Source organism: Drosophila serrata, unplaced genomic scaffold, assembly GCF_035046125.1.
Source record: "Drosophila serrata isolate PLE 108 unplaced genomic scaffold, ASM3504612v1 contig_347, whole genome shotgun sequence".
Classification (NCBI taxonomy): Eukaryota; Metazoa; Arthropoda; class Insecta; order Diptera; family Drosophilidae; genus Drosophila; species Drosophila serrata.
The window spans coordinates 2403725-2424747 of record NW_028257245.1 but is presented as its reverse complement, the minus strand read 5'-3'; the positions used below and the strand labels follow the sequence as shown (position 1 = coordinate 2424747).

The following is a 21023-nucleotide window of genomic DNA, read 5'->3' as shown; positions in this document are numbered from 1 at the left end:
TTTCGGTGCAGAATAAAAGGACGACGACGACAACGCGACGAAGGCGAATGCGAATTCCTTTCAATCTGTTTGTCGAACTTTAAATCAAACTCACACACGCACGCACACACACCGAGACAGGCGCACAAATTCACCGTGTAGGAGTTTCGTCTACTTGAAGACAATTGAGACGCACTCCATTTTATTTTCACACCACACCGATGTGTCCTGAGACAGCCAGGCCGCAATAACTGAAACAACAGCAATAACACAATCAAGTGGGCGGTGCCCGTGTGCGCACAATAGTCGTCTCGCTCTGGCCGGCGACACTTGTGCGGTGTGCGAGCGAGAGCTGCTCGCCTTGAAATTGCCATTTTGTTTTCGACTCTGCTCTGGCGTCGCTGCCGCCGCGCTGCCACCGCTGCGACTGCTGCAGTTGGATTTACCGCTGCCTTTGGCCAGTTGGTTTTTTCTCTTCCGATTGAGCAGCAGCCGGGCTCTCGTGTCTCTCTCGCTTCTCCGATTCTCCGTTCTTCCGCGCCAGCTGAAATCGCTGAAGTGAAAAGCGAAAAAATATCCGAAATCCACGGTGAGCGATCGCGGCAAGTGCAGTTCATTTGTTTTCCAACACAGTGCGCCGTTATATTTCGAGGCAAGAAAACAGCAGAGATTTCCGCGGATGCTGCAAGTGCCGCCGCTCTCTTGCCCTCGCTGCCGCTCTCTCGTCCTCGCCGCCTTCATCTCACTCGCTCCATCGCCGTCTCTCGCTCTCGCGCGCCGCCAAGAATTTATGGAATTTGGCATTTTGTGGATTTAGCGAAAATATTTTCATTGAGTGCGCCGATCAAATGTTTACTACTCGGCTAAAAATAAAAATCAAAATAAGCGGAGCTGCTCCGAAATCTCAAATATTCACGTGCGAATTCCGAAAGCGTTTCAATTTCAATTACTATTCAAATTAACAGCCAGCGGCGAAAACAAAAGCAAAACTTAAACAAAGCCAAACGTCAGTTTTAATCGAATAAAAAATATAAAAAAAGAGTTGTGAATTTGTTGAATCGATTGTTCCAAAAAGTGTACTTTAAACAATAATAAATCTACTCTACAAATAATAATAATAAGCTTCTCATCTTATTGGATTACGCTTTCCAGTTTCAAGTGGTAAGTTAACGCATTGGAAATCATTGGAAGAAAAAAGCCCAATTGTGGAATATGAATCTGTCTTGAAGGTCTTCGAGTCCAATTGGGATTTTTGCTTAGAATAAATGTGCTATTAGCACTTATTTAACTATAGTTTAAAAAATGATTTGAGTCTCTAAAGGAATTGTTATAAATGAACTGCAACCTAAATCCTAAGGATCTTAAGGAGGTATATATTTTGTTAAATTCATAAAAAATATCTGTTTAATAACATTATAAATGCGAACCACTAGATTTATGTTTAAAACTTAGTGTATTTATTCAATATATAACCTAAGCAAATCGTTGACGTTTTTTGTGATATTCAATTTTAACCTTAATCCATTTTTAATTAGTTTTTTTTCGACTATTTAAAGAAATTGAACATCCGTCGGGACTAATCTAAATTTTTAACTTATGCTCTTCATTTTATGTCACTTATTCCTTGACTTCAATCTAAATTTATCCTGGAATTCAAGAAAAATAGTGACTAAATACTTTTATTTTACGTAACATGGCTTTATTTGCATTAATTATCCTAAGCATAACATATTTCGTCCTTTTTTTAATTTTTCGATTTTATTTGATTCCCTCATTGATGTAATATTTTGTAAATTACTAAACAATGGACTAAGTTAATTACGAAACATGAGAAAGTTTACTAAATATGAGTTTGAAACCTACTTCTGTAGGAACTATCCGTATTCTTGTATTAGTTGAATTTCTATCTATAGATAACAATAATTTTATTCATTTTTAAGGTAAATAAGATCCTGAAAAAAGGTCAAAGTTATAGTAAATCCTTACCTTGATACTACATTGAAATTATCAACTAAATCTAAATGCTATAAGTAAACTAGTATCAAATTGACAAGAATTTAACAATATATAACGAAAACGAGTTTTTATTTGAAATGGAATCTTAAAAGTTAATAGATATATTTTGATATCCTTTAAAAGAGTGTATTATTAATTTGATTTTTAGTTATTAAAAAAAATTAAAGATAAAATTACTGTCGAACGAATATATTTTTAAATGGCTTTCAAAACGGCTTAAGAAAACATTTTTGTTTTTTAGATCTTTCATCTTAATTAATTTCCATTCCCAATTTTCGTTTTATTGGTTCGATAAACTTCCACACGAGGCAAACCCACAGATATTTAAACATCGCTTGTGAACACGCATTTGTTATTATTAATGTTTCTAGATGAAAGCTTAACGTTGTGAATTTTTCCACGTCATAAAATATGACGTGTTCATTGTTTGCTTACATGCGAAGCATTTTAAATACTTTGATACTATTGATTCGAATAATAATCCCAGGATTAGGGTCGGTCACGCATGCAAAAAAGCACTGAAAATTGGTCTCATTGTGTTTAAAAGTATATATATTTTCCTTTCAAACAATTAACAAATTGTTAATGCAATTCTTCTGCTCTTCTCTCTCTCCCCCTTTAATTTTCTTCTGCAGTCGCAGTTAGCGGAGGCAATTCTTCTTTGTAATTCTTCGGCGGAAACGCGGATGGGAAACGAAATTGACGTTCCAACGCCAAAGGGAATGGCGGCAATGGCATAAAAAATAGAGAAACAAAACAACAATCAACAATGTGGAAATGATAATTGCAATTGCCTGCACACCAACAACAATAGCGAACAAAGCAAAAACAAGTGAAGAAAGTTAAAGAGCAAAGAAAAAACAAACGGGAATGGCGAGTGCATAGAAAGAAGTTTGCAAATAGCAAAGAAAAAGAAAAAAAGAAACGTAAATACCGCGAAAAATTCAAAGAAACATAAACAAAAAGAAGACGAAAAGCAATTATAGCTCTTGATACAAACGCGATGGTGTTTTACAATATGTAAATATAATTAGCCGAGCGGAGTTTTCATTCCAGGAATTTCGCAAGCCAGCAAGAGAAATAAAAACGACGAAAAAAAACACGCTTTAAGAGCCGGTTTTATAATTACTCCTAGCTTTTGCCTCTCTCTCTCTCTTTCTGGCCCCCTCTCTGTCTGTCTCTCTCCCTGTATCCCTGGCTCTCGCTTGCGCTCAGAGCAGATTCCGATAACGAGATATCGATTACAAATCCAATTCGACCTGAACTGAAGTGACAATACCAATACACACAATACCAATTTACCTATTCCAATTCGGAAAGTCGCCGCAAAAACTGTGATTAATCCCCGTGCGCGAATTTCGAATCGAATCCGTGATATCCATCCGTGACTTCAGCGAGTGAGTGGTTGTGTGTCTGAGCTGCCTCTGCAACCGCAATTACGATGGCAGTGTCCTGCCCCGAAGTTATGTACGGTGCCTACTATCCATATCTGTACGGGCGCGCTGGACCAAGTCGATCGTTCTACCAGTATGAGAGGGTGAGTACATTTTCTGCTTTTAATTACTAATATTTAATTAATAAGAATGGAATATAGCTGTCTAGAAAATTTGAATGTAAAAAGAGAAAGAAAGAGAGTAAAGTTGCTTATAATTATATATAAATTAATAATGTATAAAGAATCTCGCATTGCATATACATATGTATGTATGTATCATTGCTGATGCATAAGATATCTCAACTTATTAATTATGTTGTACATTTCGTTAATATTTGCTTGTCATAAAGGAAATATTATATTTTCTTTTGAGTAAAATAATTAATAGAGACCTATAATAACTTACTGGAAGGACATGAGTTCCTGAAAGCTGAGAAACAATTTCTGAATGTCTTAAAATAGATTTCGTTTATAATGTTTTTAGGGCTTTTTTCTCGTCTCATTAATAAACTACAAATAACCTAGGGATAAAAAGTAAAAGATCAGATAAACTTGTTGTTAAACTAAATCGGGTTTCTAGAAATCTATAATTTATTTTAAAGGGAAAGAATAATTGAGTACTCGTAGCTACCTAATTGTGTTGCAAAGCGCAAACTTCTTTTAAACAGCTGTAATTTCTCTTTTTTCAGTTAAATTTTTGAAAAGGTAAAGACCAGATATCTTGTCGTAAAATCTAATAAATTTTGGCGCCGCTTGTAATTTATCTTTATGAAATTAGCTCTTAATTTATTGAGGAAGAAGACTGCACATTGGGTTCGCAGCAATTAAATCAATATAAGATTTTTATTTAAAAGCTTAAGTTTCCGGAAATATAGAATGAGTTTTTCTAACCACTTTCTCAAAAACAGTGATATATTATATTTAAACGGATATCTTATTTTATTCAAGAAAAGAAAGGGTTAAACACTATTTACCTTTACGGAAGTTTAATGAATTAATTTTTCTGCCGATAAAGTTCTGTAGAACCTGGATAAATGCGTTTTTAATATGTTTTTGTAAATGTTTTAAGTTATTTGTGCATAAAATCGGCAGGATTATATGTTTTTGAGAGCCTTCACAAAAACTGTCACCAAACCCCACAAGTAATAAAAACCAATTTCCAAAAGCTGCAATGTCGAAAATGGTGGTTTAAACATTTTTGGCAAAGTGTTTTTTGAGCTTAAGCGGGCTTCGTGGCTAATGCACATAAAAAGGTGTTAAAAATGTCCAAACTTTTGCGAGGTCTATACTAAATTTAATTCCAAATTAGTTGTGGAAAATTGTGGATAACGTTTGGACGTACGATGAATTTTAATTAAGTTTAGTTGTTGCCTTCTTTTACTTTAAGAGTTTAGATTAAAGGTAATAGTAATTCAATGAAAATAGGAATTCCTCGAATGCCAATAATATTTTTACAAAACGTTGCTTCATAACACAATAATAGATTATTGATTATAAAGCAATATATATTTGTCCTTTAAACTTCAAAGCTCAAGTTTTAAAAGAATATTTATAAAATTCTTTTTTTTTTGTATCTAACAAAGTCGTTGACTTCGAAAATAAAGCATTAAATAATACCGAAAAAACAAGAAAGCATAACTAAATGTTGATATTTGTAATTCTCTAAAGAAAAATAAATGAACAACTCAAATTAAACTCAATCTAAAATAAAGAAAAAGTGTGTCATTTATCAAGCATTAACGTAATATACAAACATTTTCATAAAATATATTCTTAAATTTACCAATAAGAAATTGTCTCTGCGAGTTAAAGTCTAGGTTCTAGTAGGTTAAGTTTAAAATGAAATTCAAATGTGAGTTATGCGAGCAAACACACAAAGAGGCACTTGTCCAAGGAAAAGCCATAGGAAGAGGAAGTGCTTCTGGGAAAACCAATTCTGAGTATTCTTTATCCTCAGCTTCAATTTTCCGGGCCTCTCTACTTTATTGTTTTGATTTCGTCAAAGGAAAAGGCACACATTTGTTGAAAACAAGTTTAAGGAGCAAACTTTAAAAAGCGAAAGCACCACCAATGATGAGTCATGCCGAGCCCTTTTTGGCCAGGACCCTTGCAGCCTCCTGACTGATTGATGGCTCTCTTTTTGGTTCTGGTGAAGGCCTCCTCCCTCAGCGTCAATTTGTTTTTAGGGCCAACTCGGGACTGAATAATTAGACGCTTCTAACAAATCATAAGAATTCACGCAGAACGCAAATCGATTTGGGGGACCAGAAACAATAAAGCAGAAGCGACTCGTTTGGACACCAAAAAATAGAAAAAAACAAGAGAGAAGCTGACAAAAGTAAAGGGAAACATTTCAAGGAATTCCGCGACTCAATATTGGCTTTTGTTTTCGCCTCTCCCCGCCTTTCCTTTTTGTTTCTTTTTGCTAACATTGATTTCGAAGATTTCACTGTGATTTCTGTGACAAGTACAGAAAAGTTCTCACGATCCGTTCGGTGGTCAGTCCCAGTCCCAGGTCCAAGTCCAACTCCAAGTCGGAGAAAGACTCACGGTCAGAGGCTGACCGTGGCCATGGCCAAGAGCCTCTTGGCTAAGCCAGTTGCCGTTGTCGCTGGGCACAAAGAAATTCTTGTGTCGCAAGTTCCAATTATACAAGGCCGCGGCACCAAATCGAAATTGGCCTTTTATGTAAGTAACCGATACGACACGATTCTGATTCTATGCTTTTGCATGCCCATAAAGAGGGACCGACCGTCAGTCAGATAAACCTAAGCCCTCCTGTATTGGGTTTCGGGTTCTCGGCTCCTCCACCGCCGCACAGCCAATCGCAGATTGAGTCAGCAGCTTCAGAGCAGCCTCATCCTCATCCTCATCCTCAGCCTCAGCCTCAGCCTCAGCTGGCTGACCGGTTTATTTCGGCCCAAAAACGCACAATTTTTGTCCGCCCTTTCAACACTTTGGCACAGCCGAAAAAGTAAAATAAAAACAAATAAACAAACAAACAAAAACCTTGGGGCCCGTTCGGTTAATTTATTGTGTGTATCGCCATTAGTTCTTGCCGATCGCAGTCTGTCCCCGCAATGGTCCCAACGCCATAACATAACCATACCGATTCCGATCCTTGGGGCCTTTTGTCAACCGATCGCAGATAAACCAGGGAGCTGTGGAGTTCACAGACTGGAGCAGCTTGCAGCTTGGAGCTTGAAACTTGGAGTTTGGAGTTTGGAGCTGAGAGGTAGGGAAAGTCGAGGGTCCCGAAAAATTGTCGCTGGTTCGTCTGCCGATTCCGGTGATTTATGCCGTGTGATCGGCAGTCTGACTGCTCGGCATAACCGACATATCGCCTGCAGCTAATAACACTGCAGCAGATACATTTACACTGAGAGAAACTAAAGTCTGAAGTCGGTTTACTGTGAGAGTTATATTGCATATATTGAATAGTTTACTGATTGTTTTTAATAAAGGAATTATTGACCTTTGGTTTAGCTTGGTTAAATTGGAGCATTATTTTATAAATACATGTATACCATAAGAATTATATCAGGGAGATTTACAAATTAATAATAAATAAATAAATAATAAAAATGGCAAAGGTATTTTGAAATAATTAATATTTAAATAGAGAAACTGCGTAAAGACTTAGGGCCTAAACAAATTTATAATAAAGTCTGACACTTTACTGCTGACTAAAAACGAATATATGTAGGTATATTTCAATGTAATATCTTGAGAATTATTAATTTTCAAAGTCATTACAGATCGGAAATGTAAACGTTAAACTAAATACCTATACAAGACCTATTTAAACGAAGAATTAAGCTAATATATAATTAAAGGAACAGTGTTTTATACAGGAATATATAATAGTAATATATAAAATATATTATACAGTCGGTATAAATAGAGCATGTTATAAAGTTAGAACTGGATACTTTTTTGATGGTATAATATATATATAATAAAGAGAACAAATGATATAGGATTGCGAACTTAATTTGGGCACTAAATACAAATACAATTTATAAAATTAATAACCAAATATATTAAACATCGCCTGTCCTAATCGTTTTTTTTAAATCCATACATACCAATCTATCGCAGGTTATTTATTTACCTGAAGCGTGCTCTGTTTCTCAAGATTTTTAAATTTTTAAGCAATCTTTGTCCTTTAGAGCTTATATAGAGACATAAATAACCAAGCAAAGTATTAGTATTTAATTACTATCAATTATTACGGCCTTAATCTAAGTCTAAATATACATATTAAAATAACAACTTGATATGAAAGATACGTATTCATATTTCTTTCGGTGTACAAATAAAAATGCAGATGCTGTTGCGCATTTTGTATCTGTATCTGCGCATTGTTTCGCCTACGCTACTGCACTTTGGCCACGATCCTCGATCCGCGATTCTCGATTCTTGATTCTCGATCCGCAGCATCCACGATCCCGCAAGATGGGATTCCGGTATTCCGCCTCCAATTTGGACTGTCGTCGCTGATAGTGTTGGGCGATAAGGCGGAACGCATTGATTATGTGCTTAAGCCCGGTGACAGATGCAGATACATGATCTGTCGCATTTTTGCGGCAAGTGTATCTGATGCTGGAGCTTCTTATTTAGAGCGTGGATGTATCTCAATTTGTTGCTTCGTTGTATCGGAATCTATTTTGCAAAGGAGTTGCTGGGCTGACTCAGCGCTTTTATCTAATTAAGTGGCCTGCTTAGAGGAGAGACGACCAGCTGTTGTCTGTGGCGCTCGTAAATCAGGGATGCTGTCAATGGATGCACTCCTCCAAATGGTTCGTGCCCGGTTAACCCATTATTAACCCTTGGACGAGATAATAATTGGCATGCGCCTATGAACTGGGGGAGAAGGGGTCGCCTGGTGTCGCCCTGGTTCGGTTCGCTTCACTGGCAGCAAACACTTAAATATAGAATTTAGCTTCTTTTTGGCGGCAAATGTGGCATGGCGGCAGCGATTTCCATGGGGTTAGGGCTGTCTTCCAGCTCCGCTAATGGGACTCATTAGGAGGGGGCTCTACTACGGAAAAAAGGGGGATGGATGGATGGCCGCTGACTCGGAGGTGTTGCTCGTAAATCGTCGCCAGCGCCGCATTATGTTTGACACTCCGCTAAGCGGCAGATTGCGGCGTGATTATCGTCTTCGGGAGCTATATGTTCTCCGGGCAACCCTACAATCTCCACCCATTTGGAGCGGGGCAACCTTGGCGGCAGAGTCCGTGATAATATGCGCCAAAGGGTCGTAAATTTAATGGCCTCCACTCGCATTTTCCATCAACATAAATTCTCGTATTGTGTCGTTTTCAATTTGCTGCAACGCCTCCCATAACTCATTACGTTCCTCCGGTTGACCTTTTCGGAAATCCACTTATGAGTCCCACAAATATAGATCAAAATGGGTCGAGGGGTTAGGGGTATCATCTCGGATATCAAGAGGCCTGCAAAGTTAAGTAGCTCTTATCTGGCAAGGAATCGTTTTCTAATAAGCAATTTTATTTTATTTGTGGGTTCCGAATTTACCAATTAGGAAAGCTAAAGTGCAGTATGATTACTGTGCTATATCCATTCCTCAAAGCATTCTGATTGAAACTGATTTAATTTTACTAATTATGCTCGAATTTATAAAACACTTTAATTAAACAAGGCGGGAGTCAAATGTGACTAGGAACATGTTGATATACATCCATTCGTTGCGATAAATCTTACAGCTTCTGCGATCTTTTGTGTTACTATAATAATATTTATACGAATTGCAAAAGTATTAAGAAATCTTTAAAAGAGATACTACTTTAAGTTTATTTTTTAAATTTATTGCTCTTAAATCCAATGCTAATGATCCCTTTCTTCATATTTCCAGTTCAATCAGGATCTGTACTCGTCCTCGGGCGTCAACCTGGCCGCCTCATCGAGCGCCTCTGGCAGCTCCCATTCGCCCTGCAGCCCCATCCTTCCGGCCTCGGTGAGCGCCAATGCCGCTGCAGCGGCTGTGGCGGCGGCGGCCCACAACAGTGCGGCGGCAGCAGTGGCAGTGGCCGCCAACCAAGCGGGCTCCTCCGGCCTGCAGCTGGGCAGTGGCGGCGGCGGTATGGGCGGCATGGCCGGCGGTCCGGCCAGCGGACTGCTCGGAACCAATGTGCCCGGCAGCAGCAGCGTGGGCAGTGTCGGCCTGGGGATGAGTCCGGTGCTTAGCGGCACCCCTGGACACTCGCTGCACAGCAGAGGTCATGCCCACGCCCACTCCCACGCCCATGCCCACTCCCTCGCGCACACACACCCGCATTCGCACACACACACGCACCCGCATTCGCACCAAACCAAAGAAGAGGATCTCATCGTGCCGCGCAGCGAAGCTGAAGGTAAGTGGAGCTCACAGGATCAAATTGGGGTGGATCTCAATGTTTTATAGATTACGTTGTACATATATAATTAAGAGAATAATTAGGATGTTTTTGGAAAATGGGTAAAAATTAAAACTTTAAGTGAATCATAATGTGTAGGAAAGGAAATAGTCCTGACAGATTTGTTTTTTAATGAGTACTTTCCCAATTTAGTTATTTCACAATTGAAATATCTTAAAGATATGCCAAAGTCAAGGAAAAGTCATGATAAAGTAATGAAAAAAGTCATGGGGAAGTCATAAAAAAGTCATGGAAAAGTAATGAAAAATTAATGGAAAAGTCATGCAAAAGTCATGACCAAGTTTTTGCAGCAATAGGCACAATATCATACATACTCCTACTCTATAAAATTGACTTATTTATTGGTATTGATAATGTTGTGTACAACCGTGAAGAAATCTCATAATTCAATTGCTTTAAGTTTTTATTAAGAAATTAAAAATATAAACCCAGAACATAATAAAATGAAATTTCTAGTGTAATCATTAGTAATCAAAGCCACCATTTATGGTAATTATTATGTAATAGATTAGCAATAAAATATAGAGAACTAATTCAATGAATTACTTAATGAAAGGTCTAGTAATGGCCATAATAATGCTCATGCTCATTCTCTTATAGCGTTATAGCTCTTATAATGCCATTCATACGTATCTGTGCAACTTATATTTTAGTCTCTGTATTTAATCAGAAAAGTTCTTTTTAGGGTTCTATTAAAACTATTTGAACTTGGAATAATATTTATTAATTCAAAAGGAATGCTATAGCTTTGAGTTTTTTATAGAGAACTCACATGATTTTTATTTTAAATACTGTACATAAAAAATATAATTTCTATTGAATCTACAAGTAATCAAAGTCACGATTTATTTAAGAGATTAGTAATAAATTATGGCGAACTCATTTAATGAATCACTTGATGACAAGTCTAGAAGCTGCCATAACGAGTGACTTTTACACCTAAAACCTAAAGAATTAACTCAGACTTTGAGGACCAAATAAGTTATAGATACTCAATACTAATTAATTATTTATTAAACGATTAATTAAGGTTATAAATTAGAAAGAAATATGTATCTTTTGTGGCATTTCATGTGCGTGCTCTACTTCATTTATGTTGTCAATGTCAATGTTTGCGCAACAGTTTTCCTTTTTTTTTAGTTTTCCTTATGTATTTTTTGTATTTTGGCAACACGATGAAATTCATTCCGAGTGAAAGAGGCAGATGGCCGTCGCACATTCGTAGCTAATTAATTTGCAAATTCTTGAAATTGCTGGCGGGGTGCACGGGCATTCCAAACCAGTTAGCATTCAATAAATTATATCATATTTTATATATTATATAGGCGGGTCCCGCACACACTCAGTCGCCTTTCGCTTATTTAATAGTTTTTCCATTTCTAAGCTCTCTCTCTCTCTTGCGGTTTTTCCAGCACGCCTGGTGGGCTCCCAACAGCATCAGCATCACAATGAATCATCCTGCTCCTCCGGTCCGGATTCCCCGCGCCACGCCCACTCCCATAGCCATCCGCTGCATGTGGGCGGCGGAGCGGCGGGTGGTCCATCATCGGCGGGCGGAACGGGATCGGTGGGCGGAGGCGGCGGAGGAGGTGGTGGCGGTAGTGGAGCGGGCGGAGGAGGAACCGGGGCCATTCCCAAGGATCAGCCCAGCCTGGAGCCACCGATGGGCAGTGGCGGCAATGGCGGCGCAGGAGGCAGCAGTCAGGGACAAGCTCAGTATCTATCGGCCACCTGCGTTGTGTTCTCCAATTACTCAGGTGACACGGCCAGCCAGGTGGACGAGCACTTTTCCCGCGCCCTCAACTACAACAACAAGGATACTAAAGGTGAGTGGTACATTAAGGATTTAATATAGTTTAAATAAATGGGGAACCATGTGCTATCATTCTTAGAAAGGAAACACAACACAAATTTGTATAAAATTTATACTATAAATCCATTTATTTAATATTAACCTAAATATGGATGGATATAGGGGGAGCATTAATCATTGCCTTTTAAACATTATTATGTTAAAAAACTTATAAATATAATTCAATATACAAACCATTAATAACAGGTTCAGTTAGTATTACTAAAAATATTTGCGGAAATAAATATTTCTAGGTAACTTGAAAAGATTTAAGATAATGCTAAAAAATACGTTGTTGACTCTTTTAAAATTGGAAATGTCAGCAAGCTTCAAATAATTTGACATGACATTGAAAAATAATCAAAAATAAACACCCTTTGTGTGGAAGAACATTTTTAAAGTACATAAATAAAAATACTTACGAAGAATACAAACAAAATAAAACAAATCTTTTTTGTTTATTAAAATGGAAACAATGAAATGCAGGCAAAATATGTTTTCAAAAACAGTTTAGATTTGACTTTTGAAAATAAACAAGTAAATGAGTTTTACCATCTTAAAAAAACACTAGAGTCATATATGTATTGTTGATATCTAAGCATTAAAGAAATGTCAGTGCTTTCGGTTGCCACATAAATCAGATATGACATAGAATTTTTATTATCTTAAAATATTTTTCTTAAATTGCGAATTAACATTTTTTGCGCATTTCATTCTGCAAATGCTCTTAAGTCTTCTGTTTTGCCTTTGGCAATCCTAAATGTTAAAGACCTCTTAAAAATATTAGCACATATTTATGATTCTTGAGATTCTACATTCTTATAAATTGTTTAACAAAAGTGCGAAAATAAGATACTACAAACATGACGATATTTAGAAAAGCTTAAAATAGTATACATTGAATTTAAAATGTTCTAAAGTGTAATAGACAACGTTTTAGTGAGGAATTTTAATTATTAAAACTTCTAAAAGGTTTCGGAGAATAGACCATATCAATGTATATTGTAAGACATCTTTTTCGGAAAGGTTTAAAAAACTAAAGTGATTTCTGAAACATCTTCGAATATTTATTTATGGTTCAATTTATTTAAAGTCAATTTTAAATTGTATTTGTAACTGTAGTGTAGTAACTTGAACAATAGTGTAGAAAGAACACATGCAGGTTTATTTATGGGCTTTCTTTCATTACTTTTTTGTGAAAATAATAATATTAAAAATAATATTGTAAAACTCCTTTTGGGTTATAATAAAAGAAAGATTTCAGATTGTTTTTTCCTCTAGTATATCATAATTTAAAGATAATCTTACCAGCTATCAATATTTCCCTATAAAAACATTGGAAATTAAGTAGAAAATAAATTCTAAATTATAAGCTATCGTAAAACCATCGAACATAGCACAATTTGGATAGTTTTTGATTGATTATAATTATCTGTAACTTTGAATTTCCTCGCTCTTAAGTGCATTTTATTTCTTCTGTGTCAGAGCTGGAGGATAATCAGGCCCCATTTCCAGTCATTTGCGGCTCCGTGGAGTTGTGTGATCAAAGACCCGCTCGTGTCATGTACTTGTCCCGGCTGTCAGTTTGCGTGTTTGCCCCGATTTGCGGCGGTGCCACCCCTAGTCCCTCCCTGCCCCCAAGTGGGGGCATAATTAGGTGAAAAATACGCTGGCAGTTCCAGCAAAGTTATTAAAATGTTCTCGGGAAATTTACAACAGGCAAATTATGCCTTCAGGAATGTGTGACTATGTGGGAAAGGAGCTATGGCATGGGTTGGTTCTAATCCGGGAAATGCATCGCGAAAACTTTCCACCCAAGTGTTGGGTTTTTCACGGCTTACAGATACTTTTTTTTATTTATTTTGTGTAGCTAAAAACTTGATTGATGACCTTGTGTATAGATATGTATATTTAAAGATAGGGAAAGTTTATGTTGGTTAAAATATGTAAACTTTGGAAGTGTAACAATGAATATATGCAGTCTAGGCCTTGAAAAGCATACAAGTTTTTACCACAAAAGATATACTTAAGACCCTAACAATGTCTAGGGGGTAAAAATGAGAGAAAAATCAAGTTAAACCCCTTTTAAAGTTCTATTTTTAGCGGTATTTGTTAAATCCATTAAATAACTCTGGAAATTATATACTCCTTTTAATCCATCTTTTTGTTGCTCAAAACTATTTAAAGTATTTAAATTTCAGTTCCACTCATTGCCAAGCAAATTTATACAGATACATATATACTAAATATATGTAGAATCACTTTAAGATGCCACTTTATCCCCTCGCCAAGTTTTTGTGAAATGTCTGTGAATGTGAAACACCAAAACGGGACAGACTGCAGAATAAAACAAATAAATCAAGTTGCCACTTGCCACTCGCTTGTTCTTTCGATTTCAAAATTAATTACCTCCTTTAATGAAGATAAACGTTTCGTTTGTTCATGCCTGTCTGTTTTGCCTGTCCGTCGTCTATCAGCTGCAGCTACACACAATATACACTTGTTTTATAAAAATACACACACACACCATCATCAGTTTTCCTCTTATTTTTATTTTTTGCATGTCATTTGGCTCTTGTTTTGTGTATATGTATATACTTATTTGTATATATTGCTTCGATGCACCGAATTCAACCATGTCAAGTGACAGCCTTTCATTATGATCATCTCTGGGATAGGCTCCTTGCGAATGTTAATTCCCATAAGCTGAAGCTATAGCTTAATCAATCAATTATCTGTTTGGGTTCGCATCCCATTTGCATGCTCTGCAGGTGTCTCTGGTAGTTTCAGCCTCGAAATGCTAATTTTCCGAACGTGTTTCGAGTAACCAATGAAAAGTAGCCCCCCTCGAATGGAGCAGCTCTTTGTGGGCGGTTGGATTTCCTTTTTTATTGCCACACCGCCAAATTGCAGTTAAACCTGGGATTTTATTGAGTTTCTGTGGCTGCCTCGTTTGCCTCGAATTTTCCCGCGTCGTCTGCTTTGATGAGGAAAATGCCACCACCACTACTTTTCTGCAGTTTCCATTCAATTCCCAATTCCCCATTCCCCATTTTCCTTTACCCCCCCCCCATCGATTCGTTATGCGATAATTGGAAATTTTCACCACAGCCGACTGTTTTTAACAGCGAATTTACGTTGATTGGCTTGCTGAAATTTAAATCAAAAAATCCATTTCCTGGAGAATGACAATTAATAGACCAGAAAGTAAGCAAATATACAGAGAGAGTGGATGGGAAGAGTGGGTTTATAAGTAAATACTTGGAAAATCTATATCTTGGTGAAGTAATTGGTTTAAGAAATGTTTTTATATGATAATATAGTCGGAAAAATAAGAACTGTCGAAAGAGTTGCAAGCTTAAAATTATTCTTGAAGACTATATATATATGTTTAACATTTAAATAACTAATCTATACTTTTTTAAAGCTTAAAACGTTTAAACGATATATAAACTCAATAGGTTGTCTTTCTATTATTTTGCTGAAACATATCGTCATTAAAATTAGTTTAAATATTCAAAATTAGACAGATTTTGTCAAAGAATTTACGTTTCAAAATGGAATAAGCTGCAGGAACCATTAAGAGACTATAAAATCCAAAGCTTTTATTTTGTACTAATTCACTTCCAATTATGAGTTAAATATGCATTAAAATACCTTAATTTTAAATAAATTTATTCGAAATGTAAATAAAGATTCAATGCACTATAGAAACTGCAATCTTTGTGCGGAAAATTCCAATCCAGAATTGGATGCTCTTGGCATTTGAGAATTTTCGAAACGCCGCTGCATAGTGGCACACATTGCCGATTTTAGAATCTGTCCCTTAAAATACGATTCAAACAAAAGCAATGAGATTTGTTGTATTTAAATTGTTTACTTTTGCTGCCCGTCGTTTTTCCCTGTTCTTTTTTTATGGCTTTTTAATGGTATTTAAAGTTCATTTTGGTCATTTGTCTATTTGAGAGAGCACACACATTTGCATTTGTGCGCTTAAAACTATTCAGTATTTATATATATATTTATTCGTATTGCAATGTGCTCTGTGCCGTCTATATGTGCTATATGCAGTAGTATATGCCCAGATATATGTATATATATCGCTAGTTGGAATGTGCTATGAAATGTCGCCGGAATGCGATGCGGTCGAAGCTGATGTTGTTGCCTCAGCAGTTGTTGTCTGACGGTGGCAATGCCGAATGCCGCATAGATTCCTCATTACGATTTTAAAATGCATTTCAATTAACTGCTCCACACAGGCGAAATGCAAACAAAAAATAAAAATGAATACAAATACAAAATACAAAATACAAAAATTAAATAAAAATAAAAACAAAACCGAAACAGGGCAGAACCAGCCAGCAGCAGATGAAGATGATGATGATGAAGCGATAGCCACGGCACGCTTGCACTTTCCTCTCTGTTTTTGCGTTAGGTTCCTCGATCGGAGACAAATACGCGATTCATCAGTGGCTTGTTCTGGTCTGCTCTGCTCTGTTCCGTTGCGAAGAGCATTTAATTAGATGCCCAAAGAATTCGATTTAAAATTCCTTGGCACCCGCTGCCAAGCAGCCCGGCCAGGCAGCCTCAGGCAGGAGAATCGGAAACAGAAACCGAAGAAGATATAGAAGCAGATATTTCAGGTACCTTTTGTACGTAAGCAACCGCAGATGCAGATATGTACGTAAGTGCACAAGGAAAAAATATCAAGAAATATAGGGATATACAAGATATGTGAAGGTAAACTGAATAAAAGAGCTCTTAAAAGGCTCACTAAAAGTTCCCAAAATATCAGTGGACACCTACACTATTGTAAAAGTTACTAATATACAGTAACAAATGACAATATTAATATACAAACATTATTAAAGGATTGGTTGCTTGGGAATCCGTTAGCTGCTTTGCTTGTACAATGCAGGCATTGCGAGTATTCAAAAGAATCGCTCATTTAAGCATGTTTTCTATGAGAACAAGAACAGTTTTCTCTCTTTTTCTTTACCAAGCAAGCTTCGTTGTGTAAAAAACGCAATCCTTTCCCTCATAAGAAGATTTAAATGAGTAATAATAATATCTAGGAAATGTTTAAATTCAAAATAAGATTCCAGTGTAGATAGAGTCCTCAATTTTCAACGCCGGCGATCGGAACCTTATCGGGTCATAAATCGCAACGAGAGCGGGTCGCTTCATTAGGCCAAGGGAGGTGAAAGGTGAGAGGACAGGTAAACTCCGGCTGCTGCGACTGCGGCTTTCGCTTTTGAAGCTAGAGGAAAGCCTGAAAGTGAAATGCTAACGAGAAGGAGCTGCCGCCGAAGACGACTGAAGAGGAAAATATCTTTGGCAGTCCGCTTGTTTGCACATTAATGGGAATTCCTTGGCCTCAGCTGAGCGAGTGAGTGAATGGCAATGGCAACGGATGATGACTTCTGTTGCCTGCTGCTGCTGCTGCTGCTTCTGCGACGAATAAAAAAGGAGTCGAAGCACGCGGCATGGCATCCCAGTATCCAGGATCCCGTATCCCCGTATCTGCCCAGCCTCTCCTCGTCATTATCATCCGCAGCCGCGGAGTCGGAGTCATCAGCATGCATGGCACACTCGCCAACGTGCCGGCCAAAGTTGTCGAATCGCAACGGCAGCCAAGCACAAACATTACACATCCACATCCCCAGGCACATCCCCGCAAGAGCCAGAGGCACATCCTCCAGCTTCAAGCCCGCCAGCCACCAGTTGTTGTATATTTTTCCCTCGAATTGAGTTTGGAATGTTGTCAACGCAAATGCAAGCCTATGCAAGTTTTTGGTATCTTCCGACGCTCAATTGCAGTTGCTATTTTTGGTTTTGGGGAACCAGGCAGCAGCCCAAGATTCTCCTCCTCAGGGAGCTCCATTACACATAATGGAGATGTCTTCCCTCGACTGCTACTGCCGCTCCTCGGGCTGGCATTGCGCGATTTCATAAACGCGTAGATTTACAACCATTTAATACAAGTGATGATCCCGAACAACAGCGCGACAACGAGCACGAACGACAACCGAAAACATTCCGCTCAGTTATTTTGCAACAGGCCATGGCGCCGCCATCGAGCCGGAGTCGGAGTCGGAGACGGTGCCCATGGCGAATCCCTGGCCCAATCCGCGCCAGCATCTTGGAGCTGCTCGAATGAATGCTCGTTTTGCCAGTTAATCATTGCGGCAAGTGAATGGAAATTGCCCCTAGAGGCGGCAATGCCTTAACACTTTTTCCTTCAAGCAATTGCCTCGCTTAAGTTATTTTTTCCTAGAATATTCATTGCAGAATCAGAGTCCTGTTTCAGCCAGAAAACCAGTTTTAGGTGGCATTTTAATAAAAACATTTACTTTGTGAAAGGTGAAGGGAAATTGATGATTCTTAAAGTGTGAAAGTTTAAGTAATTGTAAAAAGAATTATAAGAAATCGTTTAAAATACTACAGTTTTTGGAGCAATTCTAACAAACTATGACTTTTTAAAAGATAAATTATTATAACATTGTTTGATATATTCTTACCAGATTTAGGTTGTAAAATATATGAAATCAATAAGCTACAAGAATTCTTAATGAATGTAAAGTAAAATCCTTATGGTATGTTTTAGGTATATTATGGTATTGATATTTTCTATATGTAATTCATTTAGTTTGTGAAACTATTAATAGAAAGGTATATATATAGCATTGTAAATTTAACCTTTAAGAATTTATAAATGCTTTTATATTAATGTAAACAAGCTTAATACTGGCTTAGGTATTTTTAAGAGATCTATTGTTTAAATCAAGCTCTGAAATCGTTCTCAACTATTTAAATAACCATTTTAGATTTTTGCACTCTCCCACGTTCGATTGTCCTTACCATTTCTGGTGAATTTTAGCACGATTAAACAATAATCTCAAAGTAATACTGGTATTATTCGATGTTGCCTGACAAACCCCGATTCTCCCATTTTGTTTGCTTGCAGAGAGCAGCAGCCCGATGTCGAGTCGCAACTTCCCACCGTCGTTCTGGAACAGCAATTACGTGCACCCCATACCCGCGCCCACACATCCCCAGGTAAGTCCATGGTCATGGCCATAACCCATAACAAGGCCAGTAGCCAGCGATTACCTGCAATACGTGAGGCAATTACGACTTCAAGGAGCCTCCGCTCCTGGCTGCTCCTGCTTGGACTCCTGCTCCTCCTCCTCCACCTCCACCTCCTGCTTCCCCCTCTTCTATCCTCCTTTAAATAAGTTGTAATCCGATCGGATATCATCTGCAGGTTAGCGACTTGTATGGCTCGGCGACGGACACCGGTTACGCCACCGATCCTTGGGTGCCACATGCGGCGGCGGCTCACTATGGTTCCTATGCCCACGCGGCGCACGCGCACGCAGCCCACGCCCACGCCTACCACCACAACATGGCCCAGTATGGGAGCCTGCTCCGGCTGCCCCAGCAGTATGCCAGCCATGCCAGCACCAGGTGAGTCATCCATTGCCTGGGACACTATCCCGACTGGGTCTCAATTCCCTTCGGGGTTTGTTCTCGCCTTTCCCTCGCAGGCTGCACCATGACCAGCAGACGGCCCATGCCCTGGAGTACTCCAGTTATCCCACGATGGCGGGTAAGTAACAATTTACGTTTACTTTTAAAGAGTTTTTAGGTATAATAAATTAATGTAATTATAATTTGTTAATCTTTCATTTCAGGCCTCGAGGCGCAGGTGCAGGAGTCGTCAAAGGATCTTTATTGGTTTTAAGCATCCATCGCCAGGACAACCTCTCCAGCAAAATGTATAAACTCTGGACTTGAGTGCATCTTCCTGCGGGATCCTCGGCCTCCAATGAAATCGCTTCTTAAGCAAAAACTGCAGTCTGTGTTTTTCTGTGTGAGCAAAACAATAACAAACGCAAAGGATTTTGAAATTTAATTTAATTTTACCATAATGTTTAACGTTTATAAATATAAATATAAATATATATATATATATATAATTCTTAAGCTTAACGCACAACTTGTAAACATTAACAAACGAAAATATCGCGCATCCGAGACCACGTTTTTTTTCTGGCGTCATTTGTTTTTGTAAGTTTAGCATCCCATATCAGCAATTTAGAAACATACATACATACATACAAATATATAAATATACACCTAAATATATATATATATATATATTCGTAATCAGCGTTGGTAACGTTTAATAATCCACATTTCTTGTATAGTTAACGCAAAAAACAAAAACTTTGAAAAATACACTCGAGCAACACAACAACAACCACAACAAAGTTAGAATTTATTTTGTTTAAAACTTCGATTTTTGCAAATTTCAACAACATAAAAAAAACTAGGATAACGAGAGAATCAAATTGAAAAAAGCCAAGCAGAAAAGCCCACAAAAAAAATGATAAATAAAATAAAAGAAAAAAGAATTTGAATACAATCAAATGCGAGATCATTGTGCGTGTGTGTCTTTTTTTATTAGTTAAGAGTGAAAAAGGGGATAAACTCCAAGGTAAGATATGCATAATTAGTTTCATTTTAATGATTTCATTCCCCGATTAACCCCTGGCACAAAAACAGACAATCAGATAAGCCTTAAAAATTTCATAATCGTTGACTTTTGTATGCTTTCCACGCCATTTAGCCGGGCGCCTTATTAATCTCGGGCTATTTATCATCCCGAAAAGAGAACCCAACCCCGGAGGGATCCTCTTGCATAATTAATGAAAACACAAATCTCAGATAGTAGCCACCAAGTGGTGGCACAAGTCATAAATAAGACGCCAAAAACTCCTGCAACTTCTGGGACTGCAGAAGAAGACTGGAAGTTGTGACTCCCGGTGACCGGGAAACCGGATGAACTCGTCTTCGTCACAGTCTTTGCTCTTTTGCTATTATTGAATGAAAGTAGGAAGAGGAGTTGGACCACATATTATTGACTTTCAATGACTTGACGCACAGTTGGCAGAAGGCACCTTCACCGGGCCTGGGACAGTTGGTCTCCTCCGCTCCCGATCCTGCTCATGAATTAAAGAAATAAAACAAACGCGCGACATGCTCTCGCTCCTGTTCCTGTTCCTGTTCCCGATCCCACTCCCGTGTTCATGCTCTGTTTTTGTCCACGGTTCTGTTCCAGGTTGTAGCCACCGGTTGTGTACGCAACAAATTTATTACTGATCGATCGATGAAGCAGCCATCCAAGGCCCGGTTGTGGGTCCATTATTTTAGCATAAGAATTCCATAATTCCAACGAGCTGCCGCTCCACAAGGTGTTCAACAATTCGCCAAATGCGTTTTGCTCTGGGTT

At 38.0% G+C, this 21023-nt stretch overlaps 1 protein-coding gene across 1 annotated transcript; it reads left to right on the top strand.

Annotated features, from left to right (window-relative positions):
* The first annotated feature begins 378 nt into the window (after window positions 1–378).
* On the top strand, window positions 379–20161 carry vg (transcription factor vestigial). The gene is made up of 8 exons (XM_086838438.1): window positions 379–1140; window positions 2631–3532; window positions 9312–9810; window positions 11286–11699; window positions 18693–18784; window positions 18993–19195; window positions 19276–19337; window positions 19423–20161. The coding sequence occupies exons 2-8, from the start codon at window positions 3437–3439 to the stop codon at window positions 19470–19472; spliced, it is 1416 nt and encodes a 471-aa protein (XP_086694564.1). The 5' UTR covers window positions 379–1140; window positions 2631–3436; the 3' UTR covers window positions 19473–20161.
* The last annotated feature ends 862 nt before the right edge of the window (window positions 20162–21023 follow it).